Source organism: Podarcis raffonei, chromosome 11, assembly GCF_027172205.1.
Source record: "Podarcis raffonei isolate rPodRaf1 chromosome 11, rPodRaf1.pri, whole genome shotgun sequence".
Taxonomy (NCBI): Eukaryota; Metazoa; Chordata; class Lepidosauria; order Squamata; family Lacertidae; genus Podarcis; species Podarcis raffonei.
The window spans coordinates 52,007,572-52,030,403 of NC_070612.1; the positions used below are offsets into that span (position 1 = coordinate 52,007,572).

The window sequence follows — 22,832 nt, forward strand, 5'->3', positions numbered from 1 at the left end:
GCCTGTTGTCTGTTCCCCGTGGTCTAAGGTAGCATGGGAGCCCCATGTTTGTATCGCTAAGCATTTATTTTCTCTGTATAATTCCCTATAACCTCTCGAGTCGTAGAAAGGCAGATTTGTAGAAGTGGCAACTCTAGTACAAGACTTAAACAGCTGTTTATATTTATGCTGCTCAGTTTTAGATACCCCAACTTAAAACTGTTTTGTCTAGGCATTTTTCAGATTTTACGACAAAAATGCAAGCGAATACACCAGGCTTTACAAGGGTAAGTGAATGCTTTGCCTTCTTACTTTGAACTCCACGTTGAACAGAAAATGCCTCCTAAAAAAGCTATAGTTTTCCAAACATCCTATACCATATTATTCAGGAGTAATCCCTAGTGAGTGGAATAGGGCTTGCTTCTGAATAGGCATATAGAGGATTGTATAAGATTGCACCTCCTAGTGGGGTTCCCCACCCCCAGCTCTGTTGAAGTTTGAGCTACTTTAGAAAATCCGGCTTCTGCGTTTGACTGCAGTTACAGTTAAAGCAGGGAACAATTTCTTGAAATACAATATGGGCAGTTTAGCTGTAATTTATCTTCAGTTTAAAATTCTTCTCTGTGGCATTTCAATAACAGACATGCGTTTAAAAGATCATACTTCCTCCAATAGTGCTATATGAAATTTTATAGCTGGGGTAAATAAACATATCATGTGTAAAATAGCCTTTGTTCCTAGGCACTCCTAGCTATTTTACTTGCACATTGAATTATTAGCAGGGAATACAGTCTTTGATTGATACCAAAGATGTAGTCCGTGTCTGTAAATATGGTCATAATTAAGATGTAGCTGGCCAAAAGCACTGCAGAAAATAGATACTTGTGGGAGACCCTGTTTCCAAGACTTTGCTCTGGGCTCACTTTGGAGCACTCCCAAGTATTAATGCAGGAATATTTGCAAAGACTAGCATCAAGATTTTGGATGCTTCAGGTTTGAGCCTCTTGTGCAAAATTAATTTCTGTGCATTTCACTTTAGTTAGCGCAAGAGGTTGTGAATTAATATATCCAAGCTTAGATGAGTCTCTCTGAATTCACTGGTGTGTTGAACGTCTTCAACACATCAGTGTTTAGCACATCTTTCAAATCACGAAAGAGCCTTGGCCCTAGGCAGTTGCACGATATCTGTTCACTTTTTTGAAGGCGACGCTGCAATTCTCTTTTCTGTAGTCAGGTGCATCTTACATACTATCCTTAGCTTTTCCATATAAGTTCTCACCTCATACATTTACCACATCTTCTGTAGCACAAGTTTTCATTAGGCATACATTTCATTGTGCCAAATTCCCCATCCTCTGCCTATATAAAATATCCTTTAGAATAGGGTTGCCATACCAGCAAAGCCAGACTCTCTTCTCTTAACACAAACATTAACTGACCTTTTGTCTGGAAGAGCTTTGTCTGACACTTTGCTTATTGTTCTTCTCTAGCTTGATGCGTACTTGAGTCAGATGTTGGTTTATTTTAAGTAAGTGGCAAAAGGAACTTGGATATCAACTTGGGACTTCTAAAGCAGCCTCTGGAAATGTACAGTACATTTATGACAAAGTGCGGTTGGGGAGAAATCGGCAAATGTCAAAGCTTTAAATTGGCTGGCATTCAAACGCGGTTTCTCTTATTAAACCACCTTTTCCTTTTGTACCAGTTAGTTGCCTTCATTTCTGAAACATGCTAATGGTCCATTTTATAACTTAAACTGTCTGTTAGAATTTGACGTGAAGCATTGGTATTGGGACCTGAGCTTTTTAAGTTCTTCGTGAATGATCTAAAGTTATTTTGTAAGTCTTCAGCATGCAAGCCTCTCACATGGTTCCATAAAAATCTGCCTCATAAACTGTATGTTAGAGTTGCATTCATGATTTTGCTTGTGACTAGATGATTACTTGCTTTATGATATTAATCTCCAAACACTGCTTCTCTCTCTCTCTCGTGTTATTGATTTCCTTCCAGTAAATAGCCTTCCATTAGATTTCAGGCTCTTAACAAGATGCTTTCCAGCAATTTTAATGTGGAATAATTGAAAATTGAGATGTTTCTAGACATTAAATTCTAAATTAAATTGAGCAGAACTCTTAATTTGTTTTTGCATATCTTTGTCCTATTGACAGCATTGTCCACTTGCCCAGTGAAAAACTCGTGGCTGGCAGGGCTTTTATGCTGACCTAGTTGGAGGAAAATATATTCTTCCACAGTTCAGGGAAGTGCCTCACCTCTTAATTTAGAAGTGCAGTTTAGGCAGATTCTACTGGCACTCTTACAGAAGTTGAAACTGCCTCCCCAAGTCGAATGTGTCATCTCTGTTTCTAGGTTTGATCAAGCCAGTGTTGTCTCTGCTTTGTTCCTCCTAGACACTCTTTGGCATGCTAGAGTCTAGCTGTTTAGCATCTAAAACAAGTACACATGTAGCTGTGGGATGGGAAGTTGCTGAAAGAAAATGGTAGAATTGACATGGCCGTTTCCAGATGTTTTGTTATCCACACTCCAGATTACGCAGAACTAGACGATACTGTAGAAATGGGCTGATCCAGTGCTGAAAAGCTGTTCTTGCTGTGGTTAAACATTTGGGGAAAGTAGTTCCATTTCTCAAATTAGTTTATTTGGATACTGGTCCTATCACATCCAGAGGCCAAGAAAAGTACAGTAATTGAAGGTTTGGGAGATGGGAAGTTTGCCTGTAGTCTGCAGATGGGCCACCTGCTGCTTAGGCAACCTGCTATAATGCATGATGTTTGCTTCTGCTCTCTGCTTGTGATCCATCATGGGTTGGTATAGGAATAGATGGATGGAAGGAAGGGAGGGAGGGAGGGAGGGAGGGAGGGAGGGAGGGAGGGGTGAGTTCCATTGGATGGGGCAGCCTTCCTGACTTGACCGTGTGGTTGGCTGTTTCGGTCATGCAATCCTACAGGAAAGCAGATAATGCATTCCATTGAGTTCACTATTGTCACAAAGCGACTGCTAATTTACGTTGCCAGTTTTTCTTTCATTTGATTGCTGACCATATCAGAGTTTTTGATATGTTGACCTTTTTTTTTAGGATTCCTGGTCTACGTGTAGTGGGGCAATCCATTTCTCCAGCATTACACCTCCGCTTAGAAGAAAGCACTGGATCTCGAGAGAGTGATGCAAGGCTACTGAAGGAAATTGTGGATTATGTAAGAGTCCTTTTTTACAGTCCTCAAAGCCTAACAATGAGAAGAAGGGTGTTCTGTATTGAAGTCTCTGTTGCACTTCCTTCTAGAATTCCTCCAGGTGCTGGGTTGCAAGGTTACATTTGAAAAGTAGGGTTGCCATACACCTGGGATTTCCTGGGCATAGCTGGCATTCAGCCGTTGGAAACGGTATCCGGGCGGAGATCGCTTTAACGTCTGGGAAAATCCGGACGTATGACAGCCCATGCCGGAAGTGTAGATTTGGGCAAATTCCCTTAAAAATAACTCCAGAACTGTTTTTTGTAAAAAGAGAAAAGGAAAGTTCAACAACTTTGGCCGAAAAGGATTTTCACACTTTGAAATATGGCAACCCTAAGATTGCGACAGCAATCATCTGGGATTAGTCCCTTTTTGAAATAAGGCATATGAAAGGCAGCATTGTACCCGCTATGGGAGATGGGTGTTGAGGGCAAGATAGCATTGGACGAATGTCTCTAAATTCACTGGCTCTTGAGCCCTGTGGTCCCACAATGACAGGCGACTCCCAGTCGGTTGCCCAGGAACGTACAAAGATAAGGAAATGTCTCTTACCGTCTGCTTTTTATTCAGTATTCACAGAGAGAGGCTGTAGAACCCAGCCTCTTGGATAAGGGCATTGTCCAGAGTGAATCTCCACCCCCCCGTCTCCCTCACTTCTTCATCACTTTTACGGGTGCTGCTACATGCCGTCTGTCTTCGAGTTCTTTGCTCTCCTACTTTTAAGGCTCGCCGGGTTCTGGGATGGGGGAGCAGACACCATTTCTGGCATCTAGACATGCGCAGATGCGATTTTCGGCACTGCGGTAGCGAGACTCCATGCTGCACCAGTTTAGCGCAGCACGGGGGGGACACACCGAGCGGGGCAGCTCATGGGCCAATTAAACTGCCCCCGTAGAGCAAGGAGCAGTCTTGGTGCCAAAGAAGGACAGAACTTTTTTCATGTATGCTACAACAGCAGCAAGAATACTCATCGCAAAGTATTGGAAGACGCAAGATCTATCCACTCTGGAAGAATGGCAGATGAAATTGATTGACTGTATGGGACTGGCAGAATTGACGAGCAGAATCCGTGACCAGGGAGAAGAGTTGGCTGAAGAAGATTGGAAAAAATTCAAGGACTATTTACAGAAATATTGTAAAATTTAAGAAAGTTAGATGGTGCTGGATTGAAATTGAGAGGTTTCTAGCTGCAATGATATATAAGAACATAGATGGGGGGGGGAAAGGGTTTGAAAAATAAGGTAATGTTACAAGCTGTAATGCTTTAAATGAAGGATTTGCTGAACAAATAACCTTAATTGGGATACAAGAAGGAGAAGTATGAGGAGGTCTGAGAAATTTGTTATTTAAAAGTATGGTTTATGAATTTTATGCTTTTGTTTAATGTTTCTGTTTGTTCTGTTTTTGTTTGTTTGTTTAAAAAATTGGAAAATTTAATAAATATTCTTAAAAAAAAAAAATAGAGCAAGGAGCAGTCATGGTGATGGCTAGAAGAGAGAGAACAGTATTAGAAACCAGGACTCAAAATGTATTTAGCTCCTTGTGGCAGGGTATCACATGTTACGTAACACATGAGCATGGCACCTGATGTTCCTGTTTCTCTCCTCAGTGTATGAACAGAGGTATTGCATTAACCCAGGCTCGCTATTTGGAGAAAGAAGAGAAATTTCTCCCACCACCCAGGTTCGTAGATACTTGCTCACCTTGCTATTAAAACAAAACTGTGTTCTTCTGACGGCAGGCAGAATGGGTGGGTTGAGAAGCATGCTGAAAGGTCGCTGCTGTTTTATAAGTCATGGACTCGTCTATTGAACAAGCAGACTGTCCTAAATGGCTTGCTCATCTATACCTAAATAGGGTTCCAGGCAGGAATATGTGTGAGGTTTTTTTAAGAATAGCTAATAAAATGCTGTCTGACGGTTACTTGAGATCAAGCCTGGGGAGGGAGAATAAGGTCACTTACATTCTGTTGTCACTAGAAACAACAGAATGACTCGAGGCCCAGCCAGATGGGTGGGATATAAGTAATAAATTATTATTATTATTATTATTATTATTATTATTATTATTATTATTAACATCATCATCTCGCTGTACCTTTTCTAGCTACTGAACTATACCAGTCACCACAGCTAGACTTCATAATCCTTATTATTGAATTGACAGGGGAAGCGATCACTACTGTTATGTGAAGCAAAAAGTATTGATGGGCAAAGGAAAGTATTAGGAGACTGAGTACATATGCAGCTGTCTTATTTATTTATTTAAGTCAGGCCACTGATCTGCCTAAGCAGGTAATGTCTTCTCTGACTGGCAACAGCGTTCCGGAGCTTAAAGAGTCTGGTTTGTGCTGTAAGGTTGCACACATTTTCCCACGCAACGAAAAGACAACAACTTTGACCGACTACCGTGTTTTTGCCCTTGACAGCATCCGAGTCGTAGTGACAGTAGAACAGACAGAACCGGAATTGGACAAAGCTGCCTCGCTTATCAGGGAAGCTGCGGAGTCAGTGCTGAATTGAGGCCTGCATACTTGAGTCTTCGTTCTTCTCCCAACACTGGGAATACCAGTTTTCCTACTGTATGGCGGATTGGCTTGTGCTCCCAAGGTTCAAGCTCATTGACTTTCTCTTCTGACAGAGAGACTCAACTTCCACTGAGTCATTCCAGAACAAAAAAAAAAGTCACAAATATGGGAATGTGAAACTCTGCTCACTGTATAAGTACTGTTTCGATTGGAGATCATTGTTATCACTGGCATTTTACATGAGTTTCACCTCTGTTCTTAAAGGGCCTTATTCCTTTCCCTAGCTCTCTAAATGTGTAAAACAAGCCGAGCTATTTTTGAGAGTTTTGTGTTTAACGCTAATGAACATGAAAAGGGTGAGAAAACTTACACGATATTCTTCATTTAACCTCTCTTATTTTAAATAACATTCCCCCGAACAGGTTCCTATTACTGTCACACCAGATAGTTAAACGGTATTATGGAATTATGCTTTTGAATAATGTACTTAAGTAGCTTTTATTACACTGGGTATGTGGGAATTTTGTACACTTTTTTTTAAAAGATCTTTTGGTTTTTGAAATTCCCAGAAGGAGCTGTTTTTCTAACGATTTGTCCGGTTTCCATTAAATGTCTTATCTCATGCCAATTCCTTTATTCTATACAAGTTGACCTTTCCTGTGATTTTACCATGCATTTAACTTTTATACCGGTGATCGCCAGTACTGTGCACACATTGGAGCTCTCAGTTAAATTTCAGTCTCAATCTCCATTGGATTGAGTTCAGCATTGTACAGTACAATCTGTATGCACACACAGATGAAATGCTGGTAGAATTTCTTCCGCCAAGCAAACAAAACAAATATCGATCTCTTACCAAAATCTGGTGGGTACATAAATTAATGGGAAAACTAATTCACTCATGATGTTTATTGTCCATGTTTACTCATGAATACCTTTAAAAACCATGAATAAGTTAGAAATACTTAACATTTAGTTGCATGGGCACATATCCCTACTGTAATCAGGAAGTTCCAATTTCTCTCTCTCTCTCTCTCTCTCTTTCTCTCTCTCTTTCTCTCTCTTTCTCTCAATTACTTGCTTGAGACCACCACTCAGGTCTCTGCTAAAGATGTGCAGAAAAGGGACTGTCATGGATACCATAGAAGTTTCAGTATGCCACCTAGAGTCAGAAGGACCTCTTTCGCCCTTCAATGAATTTGCCATGATAAGTGTTCCAGATTTCTGGTGAATACTATTTTTTAAAGACTTTCTGTTACGTCTGGGTTGTTCTACACTCCTGTGCCTTTTTTTGGTTGCTGCTACATATTCCAGCGCTCTATTTGACACATAATTTTTTTTAAAAATAAAAGCATATATTTGATCCTGGTTTTGTCCTTCTTTCTTCATATTCCGACTGCGCCATCTTCCCTATCAGCTACAATCTCATTAAGGGGGGAAATAATTGGATTTGAGCTACAGTCCCTGAACTCAGTAGGGCTAAATCGGCTTAAAGTGCTTCATGGTAACTTGAGGTGGGTATCAGGCTTCTCTCTCAGTACTTTAAGGTATAAATTTTTCCATCATGCTTCAGGCTGTGCTGCCTTCCATACCCAAGCCACTTAATTTGCTACGTTGATAAGTTTCTGGTTTTCTTCAAAATGCAGTTTCAGGATTGTGGCCAAACGTGGTATAGTCCAGTGTAACTTTATCAGCTGCCGACAGTTATGCTAATTGTAAACTGAAAATATTTTCAGGACTGTAGACTCCCAAGTTCTCTTTCAAATGAGATCAGGAAAGGGTTGGGACTTCTCATTTAAAACAGGGTGTCCTGCTTTTCCACAATCGTTTTCATGCCTTTGGTTTTATGCTGCTCTGTGTTTTAGTACTGATTTTTTATTGTATTAATGTGGTTTATTGGGGTTGTTTTTTTAAAAGATATCTGAAGCAACCAGGGGACATGGTCAGTTGGAAAGTGTATAAATGGCAGAAATAAAAATAATGGTATGGATTTCCAGATAAGTGCTAGATGAAAACAGCCCTATCACTTTCTGTGTTGTGATTTTTTTAAAATGTAAAGCTAAAGCGTTCTGCTTTCCTGATGGTGAGGCAGTCTGAAAGTGCCTTTTCCTGGATGCAGGATATATTAATATCCTGCAGTAAGAGACTGAGTTGTACAAGTGTCTAGTGTGGCCAAATGGCATCTGTCTGTGGCATCTATTGGCTAGTTTCTGTAATTATTATTTTAATTAATTATACCCCGCCCATCTGGCTGGGTTTCCCCTGCCACTCTGGGCGGCTTCCAACAAAATATTAAAATACAGTAGTCTATTAAACATTAAAAGCTTCCCTAAACAATATCAGCAATATCCCTCATCCCAGGTTTGCAACTGTTTACAATTTTCATGATTTTGTGGGAGTTGAGGTGGGGTTGATAAAGAAAGGATATGTGTGTGAGAATATATGCCTTCTTTGCCTTCTTTGCCTCAGTCTTCTCCGATAAAGAAAACAATGCCCGACCTGAAGAATTTGGAGCAAATGATTCAGCAGAGGAAACACAGCCCAGAATAACTAAGGAGATAGTACAAGAATACTTGGCTAGTTTAGATGTATTCAAGTCTCCAGGGCCAGATGAACTGCATCCAAGAGTATTAAAAGAACTGGCAGATGTGATCTCAGAACCACTGGCAGTCATCTTTGAGAATTCCTGGAGAACAGGCGAAGTCCCGGCAGACTGGAGGAGGGCAAATGTTGTCCCTATTTTCAAAAAGGGGGAAAGAGAGGACCCAAATAATTACCGCCCAGTCAGTCTGACATCAATACCAGGGAAGATTCTGGAGCAGATCATTAAGCAAACAGTCTGTGAGCACCTAGAAAGGAATGCTGTGATCACCAATAGTCAGCATGGATTTCTGAAAAATAAGTCATGTCAGACTAACCTGATCTCGTTTTTTGACAGAATTACAAGCCTGGTAAATGAAGGGAACGCAGTGGATGTAGCCTACCTTGATTTCAGCAAGGCATTTGACAAGGTGCCCCATGATATTCTTGTAAAGAAGCTGGTAAAATGCGGTCTTGACTATGCTACCACTCAGTGGATTTGTAACTGGCTGACTGACCGAACCCAAAGGGTGCTCATCAATGGTTCCTCTTCATCCTGGAGAAGAGTGACTAGTGGGGTGCCACAGGGTTCTGTCTTGGGCCCGGTCTTATTCAACATCTTTATCAACTACTTGGATGATGGACGCAAGGGCATCCTGATCAAATTTGCAGATGACACCAAACTGGGAGGGGTGGCTAACACCCCAGAGGACAGGATCACACTTCAAAACGACCTTGACAGATTAGAGGACTGGGCCAAAACAAACAAGATGAATTTTAGCAGGGAGAAATGTAAAGTATTGCACTTGGGCAAAAAAAATGAGAGGCACAAATACAAGATGGGTGACACCTGGCTTGAGAGCAGTACATGTGAAAAGGATCTAGGAGTCTTGGTTGACCACAAACTTGACATGAACCAACAGTGTGACGCGGCAGCTAAAAAAGCCAATGCAATTCTGGGCTGCATCAATAGGAGTATAGCATCTAGATCAAGGGAAGTAATAGTGCCACTGTATTCTGCTCTGGTCAGACCTCACCTGGAGTACTGTCTCCAGTTCTGGGCACCACAGTTCAAGAAGGACACTGACAAACTGGAACGTGTCCAGAGGAGGGCAACCAAAATGGTCAAAGGCCTGGAAACGATGCCTTATGAGGAACGGCTAAGGGAGCTGGGCATGTTTAGCCTGGAGAAGAGGAGGTTAAGGGGTGATATGATAGCCATGTTCAAATATATAAAAGGATGTCACATAGAGGAGGGAGAAAGGTTGTTTTCTGCTGCTCCAGAGAAGCGGACACGGAGCAATGGTTCCAAACTACAAGAAAGAAGATTCCACCTAAACATTAGGAAGAACTTCCTGACAGTAAGAGCTGTTCGACAGTGGAATTTGCTGCCAAGGAGTGTGGTGGAGTCTCCTTCTTTGGAGGTCTTTAAGCAGAGGCTTGACAACCATATGTCAGGAGTGCTCTGATGGTGTTTCCTGCTTGGCAGGGGGTTGGACTCGATGGCCCTTGTGGTCTCTTCCAACTCTATGATTCTATGATATAGACAAACTCATAGGTGCTGCTTTAAACCAAAGTGATGAAGTGCAGACTGCATGAAGCACAAGTGGAAGAGAAAGTCAGCCCTGATCTTGCATTCAAGGTATGTTACCATTTTTGATTTGTGCTAAAAAAAGTTGTTGTTTTTTCTTGGTAAATGTTTACTGAACAAAATGAGCAAAATAGTGTACAACTTTAGCAGAAGGAAGCAGAGAGGTGTTCCAGTATATCAGTCAAAAAGCACCGGTTCCATATCACAACACGCAGTGTACATTAGAAAACAAGACAGAAACGATAGCCTTATATCCAGGAAAACTAACACAATAGTCCCACATCTGATTGCGCCTCTAGGTTTGTAATGCGGGATTACATTACCAAACTAGGCAAATGGATATTTCAAAAGTATAGTAGATTATTAATGTCCGTGACAATGCTAAAGTGTCAGATGAAGAACAAGAAGTTGTGGTTTTAAATATGTTTGCCAAACTACAACTTCCATAATCTCTGGCCGTTGGCCTTGCTGTCTGGGGCTGGTGTGAGTTCAGCAACATTTGGGGGTACCCCTGTCCTAGAGCATGCTGTACATTCTTGGTGGGAGAGTGTACCCCAAACTCCCTGAGGGTACACAGTGAGGCAAAAATCAATACTGAGTAGACTGGCTATGTTAAAGGGAAGCTTAGATTCCTTTACTATATTCTCAGTGGCAAACCCCTCATAAGATGCTGAGGGTTTCTCTGAAAACAATGTGAAAATCCCAATTAGATTTCTTTTTGACATTGCTCTCCTATGAAAAATATTTTACCTTGGGGTCTTTGATGGAGAAAATTATAGGGTCTACTGTTTGTGTTGTGTATGAACTCGAAAAGGTGTGTGCATGTGCTTGTTAAAACCAATGTTAAGCATGTGTGCTGACCCACAGTTGCCTTCTCAAAAATGATGTTGAGAGAAGAGAGCGAAAGATACACTCGCACCCTGCTCCTGACTAGAAGTATTTTCAAAGAAATCATCATTTAAGATATCCCTTGGTCAATCTGTCCACAGATATGTTGTTGTTTAGTCGTTTAGTCGTGTCTGACTCTTCGTGACCCCATGGACCAGAGCACGCCAGGCACTCCTGTCTTCCACTGCCTCCCGCAGTTTGGTCAGACTCATGTTGGTAGCTTCAAGAACACTGTCCAACCATCTCGTCCTCTGTCGTCCCCTTTTCCTTGTGCCCTCAATCTTTCCCAGCATCAAGGTCTTTTCCAGGGAGTCTTCTCTTCTCATGTGGTGGCCAAAGTATTGGCGCCTCAGCTTCAGGATCTGTCCTTCCAGTGAGCATTCAGGGCTGATTTCCTTAAGAATGGATAGGTTTGATCTTCTTGCAGTCCATGGGACCCTCAAGAGTCTCCTCCAGCACCATAATTCAAAAGCATCAATTCTTTGGTGATCAGCCTTCTTTATGGTCCAGCTCTCACTTCCATACATCACTACTGGGAAAACCATAGCTTTAACTATACGGACCTTTGTTGGCAAGATGATGTCTCTGCTTTTTAAGATGCTGTCTAGGTTTGTCATACTGGTCCTTAATAGTTTTGTACCAGCAGCTAGACGAGAGAATAAATGTCTTAAAAAGTGATGTTTTATTGAAACCGGCTGGTGCCAGAGCAGCCCTTATACAAGTAAATGAGATTGCCTGTTGGTGTACAGTTGCTTCCTTTTCCTTGCCACCTCAATGCCTGAAAATTAAATCAAGGGCAACATTTAGAAAACAACAATGTGATTTCGAACAGTAAAGTTGATCCTTCTCAGTTGAAGCTGATTTGGAGGTTGGGAACTGTAAAACACAACAAGAATACTGAGTTCAGAGTGCTGGTATGCGGGAACAGCTTTGACTTCCTCTGCACTTTAGAAATGTGATCCTGGTCGCGGCAAAGAATGGAGGGCTGTCTTCGTCTTGTCTTTTTGTCACCCCATCTGGTCTTTATTACTTCAAAAGGGGCTGTGTAGTGTTGGTGTTTGCCGATCTCTGAAGCTGCTACTGCAAACCGAGCTGTGCATCCTGCGATGATTCACAAAATGTACAGGAGCCGTAAATGCTACTCTGGCAAAGGAAATATTTAGGGTTAACCCCAAGCATTTGTGTACTTAACAATTTCAGGGCTCCAATAAAAGGAAATGTCTGGAAGCGCGTATGTATGACGATTGGACCAAAGCTGTGTTATATATATATAAAATGACCAGTTTCTTCTAGACACTGATCCACTCAAAGCATGTACAATTAAAGTAAGCCAGAAATCCGCGTTAATAAATCAAATTGGTCATTAGAGCTAGATTTAGTAGACTCCTCTATTTCCTTCCCCATCTCTGTGTTTCATATGAAGTCAGAGGCCTACAGCTTCCTCACTCAATGTAAATCAATTGGTACAACATCCCCTTATTGCTCTCATTGATTCAAAGTGGTGCTACACTGTTAAAGTCCATTGTTACATTGCCTTGGACATCACGTCAAAAAGAAGAAATAATACCTACCAGGGTGGATTAGCAGACGAAACTATTGGATTATGCAGAGATGGCATGATTAACCAGGAAAACCAGGAGAATCAAAACTTCAACAAAGAATGGGACAAATTTATATTATAGTCGAAAGACCACTGTAAACACCTGAACTCTTTAGCAGGTTTTAAATAGCTCTTGCAATGAGACGTAGATTTTGGACACAATGGAGGACTGTAAATTGGATGGATTTAGGCAGTTTAAAAGTTATTCAAAGAACCCATGGAGGGGAGGAATAAAGTCTGGAGATTCAGAAGAATCTTGTGTAATTTTTTTATTACGGATGAATATGAGTGTGAATGAATTTGTAAAACCAAATAAAAATTATTTATAAAATAAAAAATGAAAATAAAGAAGGCATTGAGAAACATGGCAAATAAAGAACCTCTCACAATCATAAGGGTTAAGGTTAGGGTTTGTAAGACTCATTTTGCAGTGTGCCGCATTTTACATTCTGGTAGTTGTAACTTACGGGACGCGGGTGGCGCTGTGGGTAAAAGCCTCAGCGCCTAGGGCTTGCCGATCGAAAGGTCGGCGGTTCGAATCCCCGCGGCGGGGTGCGCTCCCGCTGCTCGGTCCCAGCGCCTGCCAACCTAGCAGTTTGAAAGCACCCCCGGGTGCAAGTAGATAAATAGGGACCGCTTACCAGTGGGAAGGTAAACGGCGTTCCGTGTGCGGCTCTGGCTCGCCAGATGCAGCTTGTCACGCTGGCCACGTGACCCGGAAGCCTATAGAGTGAGATGGGCGCACAACCCCAGAGTCTGGCAAGACTGGCCCGTACGGGCAGGGGTACCTTTACCTTTAGTTGTAACTTGCTATTTTAAGATTCTGGGCCAAGAGGCAAGAGAAGCTAATATCTTGTATTGGCATTGTTCTCTTTTGGATTGTAAAACACCTTGAATGTTTTGCATGCTCAAACTTCTCTGGATTCTGTAAGTGCAGCAGAATGGGGCTCCCTGCTTTGCCACCCCACCCACCCCAAACAGAAAAAAATATTTAGGCAGCATATACCTTACTTTTCCGTCTATTAGATGCCCCCATGTATAAGACCCCCTCCCCTATTTGGGGGGGACTCAATTTTAAGAAAATGAGGGGAGATGGCCCAAAGTTGTTGAGCCTCTCCCCCCACGCAGCTGCAGGCAGGAAACACCCCCTAGATTATTTCCTGCTTGCAGGTAAGGAGTGTTTCCCTCACGCAGCAGCATCGAGGGAAGTTGTGCTCCAGCCAGCCAGCTGGTTGGCCAGATGGCACCTTCCCCCATGCGGGAAATGATCCAGAGAGTGCTTCCCATGTGCAGCGGCATCGGGGGAAGCTATGCGCCACTAGCCAGCGCCCCCAGATCACTCCCTGCACTCCCCGCCCCCATGCCACTATCCATGTATTGGACAACCCCAGTTTTTTGACATGATTTTCTTGTCAAAAAACCTCATTCAATACATGGAAAAATACAATGGGAGTGATACGGAGTAATAATAATAATGATGATAATGATAATAATAATAATAACAAGAACAAGAATACTGGGCAACAATTTTTTACTTTTTGAATGTTGTCTAGATTTCTACAACTGATTTAGGGTATTTTTGCACTGCTGAATCAGGAAATGACATCCATTTCTCTCCATCAGGTCAGGTCAGAGTGGCTGGGGAAACTCAGCCAGATGGGCGGGGTATAAATTTATTTGTACCCCGCCCATCTGACTGGGTTTCCCCGGCCACTCTGGGCGGCTTCCAACAAAGATTAAAAATACATTAAAATGTCACACATTAAAAACTTCCCTGAACAGGGCTGCCTTCAGATGTCTTCTAAATGTCAGGTAGTTGCTTATCTCTTTGACATCTGATGGAAGGGCATTCCACCAAGCGGGCGCCACTACCGAGAAGGCCCTCTGCCTGGTTCCCTGTAGCTTTGCTTCTCACTGTGAGGGAACTGCCAGAAGGCCCTCAGAGCTGGACCTCATTGTCCGGGCAGAACGATGGGGGTGGAGATGTTCCTTCAGGTATACTGGGCCGAGACCGTTTAGGGCTTTAAAGGTCAACACCAACACTTTGAATTGTGCTCCGAAACGTCCTGGGAGCTGATTAGCATGCCTCAATCTATACTCTGGGGATGACGAACCTGAGCCGTTTTAAGATTTTGTAGACTCCTGACTCCCATCAGACCCAGACAGCATGGCCAGTGGGTCAGTTTTTGTAAGATTGTACCTTTGACAATGCATAGTAGAGTCTCTAACTATTCAGCCACTTTAACAGCAGGAACATGGTTTTTCTTCCCATAGGTAAAGGACGGCTGGGTGGTTAAGTCCAGTCAAAGGTGACTATGGGGTTGGGGCATTCATCTTGTTTTCAGGCCAAGGGAGCCGGCGTTTGTCCACAGGCAGCTTTCTGGGTCATGTGGCCAGCATGACTAAACCGCTTCTGGTGCAACAGGGCACCGTGACGGAAACCAGAGCGCATGAAAATGCTGTTTACATTCCCGCCACAGCAGTACCTATTTATCTACTCACACTGGCGTGCTTTCGAACTGCTAGGTTGGCAGGAGCTGGGACAGAGCAACGGGAGCTAATCCCGTCATGGATTAGAACCACCAACCTTCTAATCGGCAAGCCCAAGAGGCTCAGTGGTTTAGACCACAGTTCCATCATCAACATCTGGCCACAGGTTCCTCACCCACACTGGACCCACTGAAACTGGGAATATAGATGTATCAATTTGCCACTATTAAGCATCCACATGCATTGCTCATATATCACCAGTGACATCAGGTACCTAGCATAACTATTTCCTTCTCCATAACAAAGCTAGCTAACAGGCAAGAACTCTTAATAGCCCAGCAGTGGAAGGATTTGCAAGTGCATATGTTGAAACAATGATTTAGCAAAGTCTGGGAAATAGCTCTAATTGGAAAACTGACTCGGTATCTACAAATAGCAAAAGGCCAGAGGGAAAGAAAGATTCCTTTGCAGCAAGTCGGTGGAGCGTTGCAACTTTTATAAATGAAGACGAAACTGGTTGATCAGGGCCAAGAATATTCAGAATATTGCACTTTTATGACTCTCCTGAGTGTGGATTAGAATGCTCTTTCAGCTTGCTCAGCCCTTGAAATAGCGCCAAAAAGTATTTTTTGTTCACTAGTAGTGCTGCATACCTGGGATGTTTGGTTCTACTGTTATAATACTGAATGAATGCATTAAAAAGACTGAATGAATGCATAAGTGATTCTATGAAAATATTAATATCTAATACTCCCTAATCCTCACTCTGAGGCAGGAGTGGAGAACCCTGGGTCATACCCTTCACTGGCGGAAGATTCTAGAATTGAGTATCATTCCTAAGACAGACAGCCATCAAATGTCCTCTGAGGACATACACACCTACTGAAACATTACACTCAGAGCCTGCAAGAACAATAATGGTTTTTCTTTTAGCCAACTCCAGTTGGGCCCCCTTCTGATATTTCATCAAGCTTTCTAGACTTTGGGTTTTTAGTTTTTTAGCCTTAAAGACTAGAAACTTGCTTTAAAGAGCACAAAAACAAACGTCTCTAGAGGATGTGAAATCCTGTACTCGATACCAGTGTTTGAATTTTCAGAGTGCAATTCTTGAATATATGTAAATACAATTTAGTAGATTTAGAAGTACAGGAGAGAGTAAACAGAAACCCAAAGCCAAACTAACTGTGGCCACAACTGACATGAGCAAAATAGGCTCAGTTCTGTCAGCAGCATGTAGATGCTATTTTTGAGCACAAGATAACACTAGAAAATTGATTGTGGGGAAACTCTTTTCATGCTGTTTTAAAAACCAGTCCGTTTACATCTTGCTTTAGTTGTGATAGACATAGATTTTATTTTTAAATCTGTTTTGTGAGGAAATAACCTTTTTTAAAAAACCAACTTCTTCCCCTGCTTGGCTTGAAATATCCTTCTGGAGTTTGTTTCAGGCTTGCTTTCTCTTTCAGCCAGAAACTTGACAAGTTAAATTACAACTTCAGAACAGTGAAATAAAACACTTGTTTTCCTACAATAGTTTTGCATGCATGTATGTAGACCACTTTTTGTCCTCTTAACAAGCAGTGCATCTTATTGTCTTGCTTGTAGAGCAGGAGGCAAGCAGTATGGGGCCAGGATCATCTTCTTCTTCTTTGGTGATCACTGTAGTCAAGTAAGATTGTCTTCCATAAACATGGTTTTAACAATGAGTCCCTAAGTGACTGTTCAGGCCAATTCTGGATCCACACGTCCTTCCACAGTGGGGACATTGGTTTCCAGGCAGGAGTTGATCACAGTGTGGATTTGCCTTCCTCTCAGCACATTTCTCCCTTGAGTCCTGAGTTCGAGTGTCTTCATAGCCCATGACACTTTTGGTAAAGGCTGTTCTCCAACTGGAGCACTCGCAGGCCAGTGTTTACCAGTTGCCAGTGTTTATGCTACATTTTCAAAGATTTGCCTAGAGACTGTCTTTAAACCTCTTTTGTTGACCACCAGCATTATACTTTCCATTTTTAAGTTCGGAATAGAGTAGTTGCTTTGGAAGACGATAATCAGGCATCCGCACAACATGACCAGTCCAACGAAGTTGATGTTGAAGAATCATTGCTTCAACACTGGTGATCTTTGCTTCTTCCAGCCCACTGATATTAGTTCACCTGTCTTCCCAAATGATGTGTAAATTTTTTCTGAGATACCGTTGATGGAATCTTTCAAGAAGATGGTGTTTATAAGTGGTCCATGTTTCACAAGCATACAGTAAGGTTGGTAGTACAATAGCTTTGTAAACAAGCATTTTGGTTTCCCTGCGAATGTCCCTGTCCTCGAACACTCTGCACTTCAATCGGGAGAAAGCCGCACTCGCAGAGCTCAGGCGATGCTGGATTTTGGCATCAAGGTTGGTCCTTGTGGAAAGATAACTGCCTAGGTAGGAGAAGTGATCGACATTTTCCAACGTTACACCATTGAGTTGGATTTGTGGTGCTGCAAGGGGGTTATTTTGTACTTGTTGGTGCAGCACTTTGGTTTTTTGGATGTTGAGTGATAGGCCAAGCTTTTCGTAAGCTTCTGCAAAGATATTTAGGATGGTTTGGAGGTCATCCTCTGAGCGTGCACACACTACGTTGTCATCAGCATACTGAAGCTCTATGACGGAAGTTATGGTAACCTTACTCTTTGCTTTCAGCCTGCTCAGATTGAAGAGCTTTCCATCTGTTCGATATATGATTTCTACTCCGGTGGGGAGTTTCCCTTCGACAAAGTGTAGGATCATGGCAATGAAAATAATGAATAGAGTTGGGGCAATAACACAACCCTGTTTAACACCTGATCCCAATGTGAATGGTTCACTTTGAGAGCCATTGTTATCTGCAATGATAAGCCAACCCTCACAGACCCACACAGGTCACATCTGCAGCAACATAAAGCTAGCACACGGTGAATGGCAATTGTTTTCATTTAGCAATTGCGGTTTGTGTGTGCTCATAACAAGCAATTGTGTGCCTCCCAGTTAGGGAGGTCAGAGAATTCCGACAGAAAGGGGAGGGGAAATTGCTGATGTCCGATTATCCGTCCCAAATCTGGAACAGAAACCAATAGGTGAAAACAGTTGACATTCACTGTTGTTGCTTTCAGTCTGCAAACCTAATCCCTCCCACCCTATTTGCATTCTGTTTCCATTGCACTGAAACAGAGTGGAATAATGTACCAACATTAGGTAAAATTACGTGAGTTGTGTAATTTCGCCATACTGGATGGCAGCGATTTGGAAATCAGTGCTTTCTCACTCCTAGTCCATCCCCTGCATTAATGCTAGGCTGCACACCGAATCTACAAAGCCCTTGCTCAGCCTCCAAAAGGAGCAGAGAGGTGTAATTTAAGTATGTGCCTTTCCTCATGTTAATCCTTTCTTCCTCTTCCCTCTCCCATCCGTCCGTTTTTCCTGCGTAATAAGTGACCAGGCTCTCAGTATTCCACTTGTCATTTAGATGATTTGCCCATTGTGTTCCCCTATCATTTAGGATTGGCAACAACCAATCTTAAGATCCAAGCCCCTGTTTAGCTAAGGTTAAATTGTCATGAGCAATGAGAGGGTTGCCATGTGTCATCTTTTTCCAGGACATGTCCTCCTTTTACAGGGTAAAATTTCTGTCCAGGTGGATTTTTAAAATTTTCCAAAACGTCTCTGGCTATTCTTTCTGGATGAGACATAGGCATAACTAGTGGCTGAAGACTTGCTTTCCTCTTCTCTTCTCCTGCCCCACTCATCAATATATATCACAGCTTCTGTAACTTACATATAGTAAAAGGTAAAGGCAGTGGCGTAGCGTGGGGGGTGCAGGGGGAGCCGGCCGCACCAGCCGCAACATCTGGGGAGGGCACACTCACACTCGCAGCTCTCTGCCCCTACTAAAATCCACGGGTTAGGGGGCGCAAATTACTTGCCTTGCCCCGGGTGCTGACAACCCACGCTACCCCACTGGGTAAAGGGACCCCTGACAATAAGTCCAGTAGCGAATGACTCGGGTTGCGACGCTCATCTTGTTTTAAAGGCCGAAGGAGCCGGTGTTTGTCCGCTTCTGCAGACAGTTTTTCCAGGTCATGTGGCCAGCATGACTAAGCCACTTCTGGTGAAACCAGAGCAGCACACAGAAATGCCATTTACCTTCCCGCTGGAGTGGTACCTATTTATCTACTTGCACTGGCGTGCTCTCGAACTGCTAGGTTGGCAGAGCTGGGACCAAACAACAGGAGCTCACCCTGTCGCGGGGATTCGAACCACGACCTTTCGATTGGCAAGTCCAAGAGGCTCAGTGGTTTAACCCACAGCACCACCCACGTCCCCAACCTACATATAGTAGGGGTATTTAAATTGATAGTCGTCATGGTGTCCTCTTTTTTGCACTTCAAAATATGGCAACCCTAGCTTGGACAGGAGCCTCACTTAAGTTCATTGAGACTTAAAATGCAATTCTGTGCAGAAGTCCTAATGGGGGCTAACATTTGGTGCCATTGAATTTTCCATTGTTTCCATTTGAGACTTGGCCATGGTGAAAATTGTCCCTGGACCAGAACATACAATGGAATTTATAGGTTTAAGATTCCTTCCTCACCTTCCTATAAAGAGAAAAATTGCATGGGAGAATCATTCATTTGGATGGGAGACTTGCTCTTGTTGCTAGCTATATCAATGTGACCACTGAGGGCCTATTCTAGGGAGTCAATGGAGTATAACTGAAGCTTAATTAATTGCCAAATTGAGAAAGTAACACTTTCCCCCCCTCCAGGCAGGTGGTTATGTCTTTGACCTTGTATACACGCAGCTCCTTTAATCATTTAGATATACAGTAGATCAGAGAAGGTTCCAGATGGAAGCTGAACCCACGACCCCTTAACATAAAAACATCTCTGACACCAATTACACCATCTGTTGGTCATAAAGCCACATTCACTATCTTCCCTTAGCTCTCGCGTTATAGAAAGCTGAAGGTTGAGATTTGGGACTGTTCACGTTTATCCCGGAACTTTAATACAGAACACATTTCCACCATGGGAGAACAAAGCACAAAGCACATTCTTATTCAGTGAAAACAAAACAAATATATATATATAACAATAAGAAACAGTTGTCTAAAAGTCATTATTTAAACCCAAAGCTGTAACTCCAGAAGTGTGTTTCTTCTCATGCCTATGATTTTTTTAAAAAAACAAAAAAATTCTAATGTTAAGGTTAAAAGAAAAATTAAGCAGGTAGAAGAATTTTAATTACAATTTTAAAAATATCGTAATTTGATAGCTACTGAAGACAATTAAGTTGGTAATAATTTCTTAAGTCTTCTTCCCACCCGTACATTTTAGAGTTCCCTTTCTGGAACTCTCACACGAGAGCATATTTTGAGCATTTTATCTGGAAAAGGGGGCAATTGACTTGTCCATTTCTATTCCGTAAAAATGCTTTGGGATGGAAGGTTACTTATAGCAGCAGAAATGCTAGTGGAAGGTATTGGTAATTCTGTTGAACTATCCCACAAGGTTTTTCTGTTTTTAACCGTATCATAACACATAGCGCTAATTGAAAAGCTTTTAGTTTCGATCACAATTTTTTATTAACCTGAGAAATGGTAAGCTAGTGAGATTTAAGTACTGGCTTCCTTTGGAAGCGTACTTATGTGAGCAGTAACTGCTTTTGGATGTCATGCAGAGATGAATTGCTGATCAGGGAAGACAAGGATACAAATATAAGGTAACTATAAGAATTTCACAAAGTGAAATATTCTCACCCCTTCTTCCACCCTGGCATCTCCCAGAAAAGCCTCTGTGAAGGTTAGGGGGCCCCTCCTAAGCAAGTTTTGGCTGTAGGGGACTGGTAAAAAGGTAAAGGTAAAGGTACCCCTGCCCATACGGGCCACTCTTGACAGACTCTAGGGTTGTGCGCTCATCTCACTCAAGAGGCCGGGAGCCAGCGCTGTCCACAGACACTTCCGGGTCACGTGGCCAGCGTGACAAGCTGCATCTGGCGAGCCAGCGCAGCACACGGAACGCCGTTTACCTTCCCGCTAGTAAGTGGTCCCTATTTATCTACTTGCACCCGGGGGTGCTTTCGAACTGCTAGGTTGGCAGGCGCTGGGACCGAGCAGCGGGAGCGCACCCTGCCGCGGGGATTCGAACCGCCAACCTTTCGATCGGCAAGTCCTAGGCGCTGAGGCTTTTACCCACAGCGCCACCCGCGTCCCATTACTGGTAGGGACTGGTAGGGGAGGACAAAAGTGCCCTGTTTCCATCTTGAATGTGACGAGAAGTTAACTTAAGGACGTTCATGGAAGTCTATTATGCCATCCTCCTCCCCATGAGCAACCAACATGCCTCATCCCATATTGTTCAGGAAAGAGCCTCAGCAGTTCCCCACTCTTTTGCCACTGTTGCCAAATCAATGGGGTATGGTGAAGGCAGAAAAAATTGCTGGGTGGGCCAGGAGTACCCCCTTCACCCACAAAAAAACCCCTAAAGGGGGTTAACTACTCTTGCAGTAAATACACCCTGTTCAAGCATTTTGTTTTTTATTTTCCAATTTTTTTATTAGTTTTTCAAATTTATAGCAAATATAACACAACACAAAATAACAAAACATGTTAAAAAGAAAAACAAACAAACATACAAAACTTCTTACATTTAAAAATCCAACTTAATTTCCATTGTTAAATGACTTTCTCGACTCCTTCCTAACTGATTTTTGTTGAGTCTCATTTTAGCAATTTTCAAATATCCACTTTCTAATAGAGTTAACTAATTCAATTTACTTCTTTTTGCATCTGAAAAGAATGTGAAGTCTTTTTCAGTTGGATTTCTAATTCACCATCTATCTGACAGATCACATTTGTCTATCATATAAAAAAAAAAGTCTTTGGTAGTCTGCCAGCATTCAATATTTTCTGCCTCTGTGTCCTATCCATTAAAGTTGATGCAACTCCATTCAGATCCCCCATTAGGATTAATTTATAATCCAAATAGTTCAGAAGTCTTGTTTCCAAATTCTTGAAAAATTCTGCTTTGCCGTCGTTTGGTACATAAATTCCCAGCAATAAATATTTTTCACCTTGTGCAGTAATCTCAACTGCAATGTATCGTTCGTCTTCATCTTTAAATATCAATTTTGGATTCCATTTTTCTTTAACATAGAAAACCACTCCTCTCTTTTTCTGTTCAAGCATTTTAAAAAACATGTTCAGTGAATTAATGGGATGGGGGCACCTTGCTCCACCTCCAACCTTTGCACATTAATTCACTTCCTGAACAGTAGTAGTAGTAGTAGTAGTAGTAAAAATAAATAAAAATAAAAATAAAAATAAAAATAAAAATAAAAATAAAAATAAAAATAAAAATAAAAATAAAAATATATTTATACCCTGCCCATCTGGCTGGGTTTCCCCAGCTACTCTGGGTGGCTCCCAACAGAATACAGTGGTATCTTGAGTTACGAACGCCTCAGGTTACAAATGCTTCAGATTACAAACTCCACTAACCTGGAAGAGTTGCCTTGAGTTGAGAACTTTGCTCCAGGATGAGAACGGAAATCGTGTGCCGGCGATGCAGCGGCAGCAAGAGGCCCCATCAGCAAAAGCACGCCTCTAGTTAAGAACAGTTTCAGGTTAAGAACAGACCTCCGGAACGAATTAAGTTCGTAACTAGAGGCACCACTGTATAAAAAACACGATAAATAATAATAATAAATAATAAAATTTTATTTATATCCCGCCTTCCCCAGCCAAAGCCGGGCTCAGAGCGGCCAACAACAGTAAAATGAGACATTTGATAAAACATCAAACATTTAAAACTCCCCTAAACAGGGCTGCCTTCAGATGTCTTCTAAAAGTCAGATAGTTGTTTATTTCCTTGACATCTAATGGGAGGGCGTTCTGCAGGGTGGGTGCCACCACC

The 22,832-nt window shown here is 42.2% G+C and overlaps 1 protein-coding gene across 1 annotated transcript in view; it reads left to right on the forward strand.

Annotated features, from left to right (window-relative positions):
• The window catches only part of SPTLC1 (serine palmitoyltransferase long chain base subunit 1), a 39,957-nt gene extending 32,840 nt beyond the window's left edge, over window positions 1-7,117 (forward strand). Inside the window, exons 12-15 of the mRNA XM_053408043.1 lie at window positions 212-266; window positions 3,074-3,191; window positions 4,837-4,910; window positions 5,656-7,117. Of these exons, the coding sequence (XP_053264018.1) occupies window positions 212-266; window positions 3,074-3,191; window positions 4,837-4,910; window positions 5,656-5,749 (341 nt within the window). The 3' untranslated portion in view covers window positions 5,750-7,117. The remainder of the gene's footprint in view (window positions 1-211; window positions 267-3,073; window positions 3,192-4,836; window positions 4,911-5,655) is intronic.
• Window positions 7,118-22,832: the final 15,715 nt, after the last annotated feature.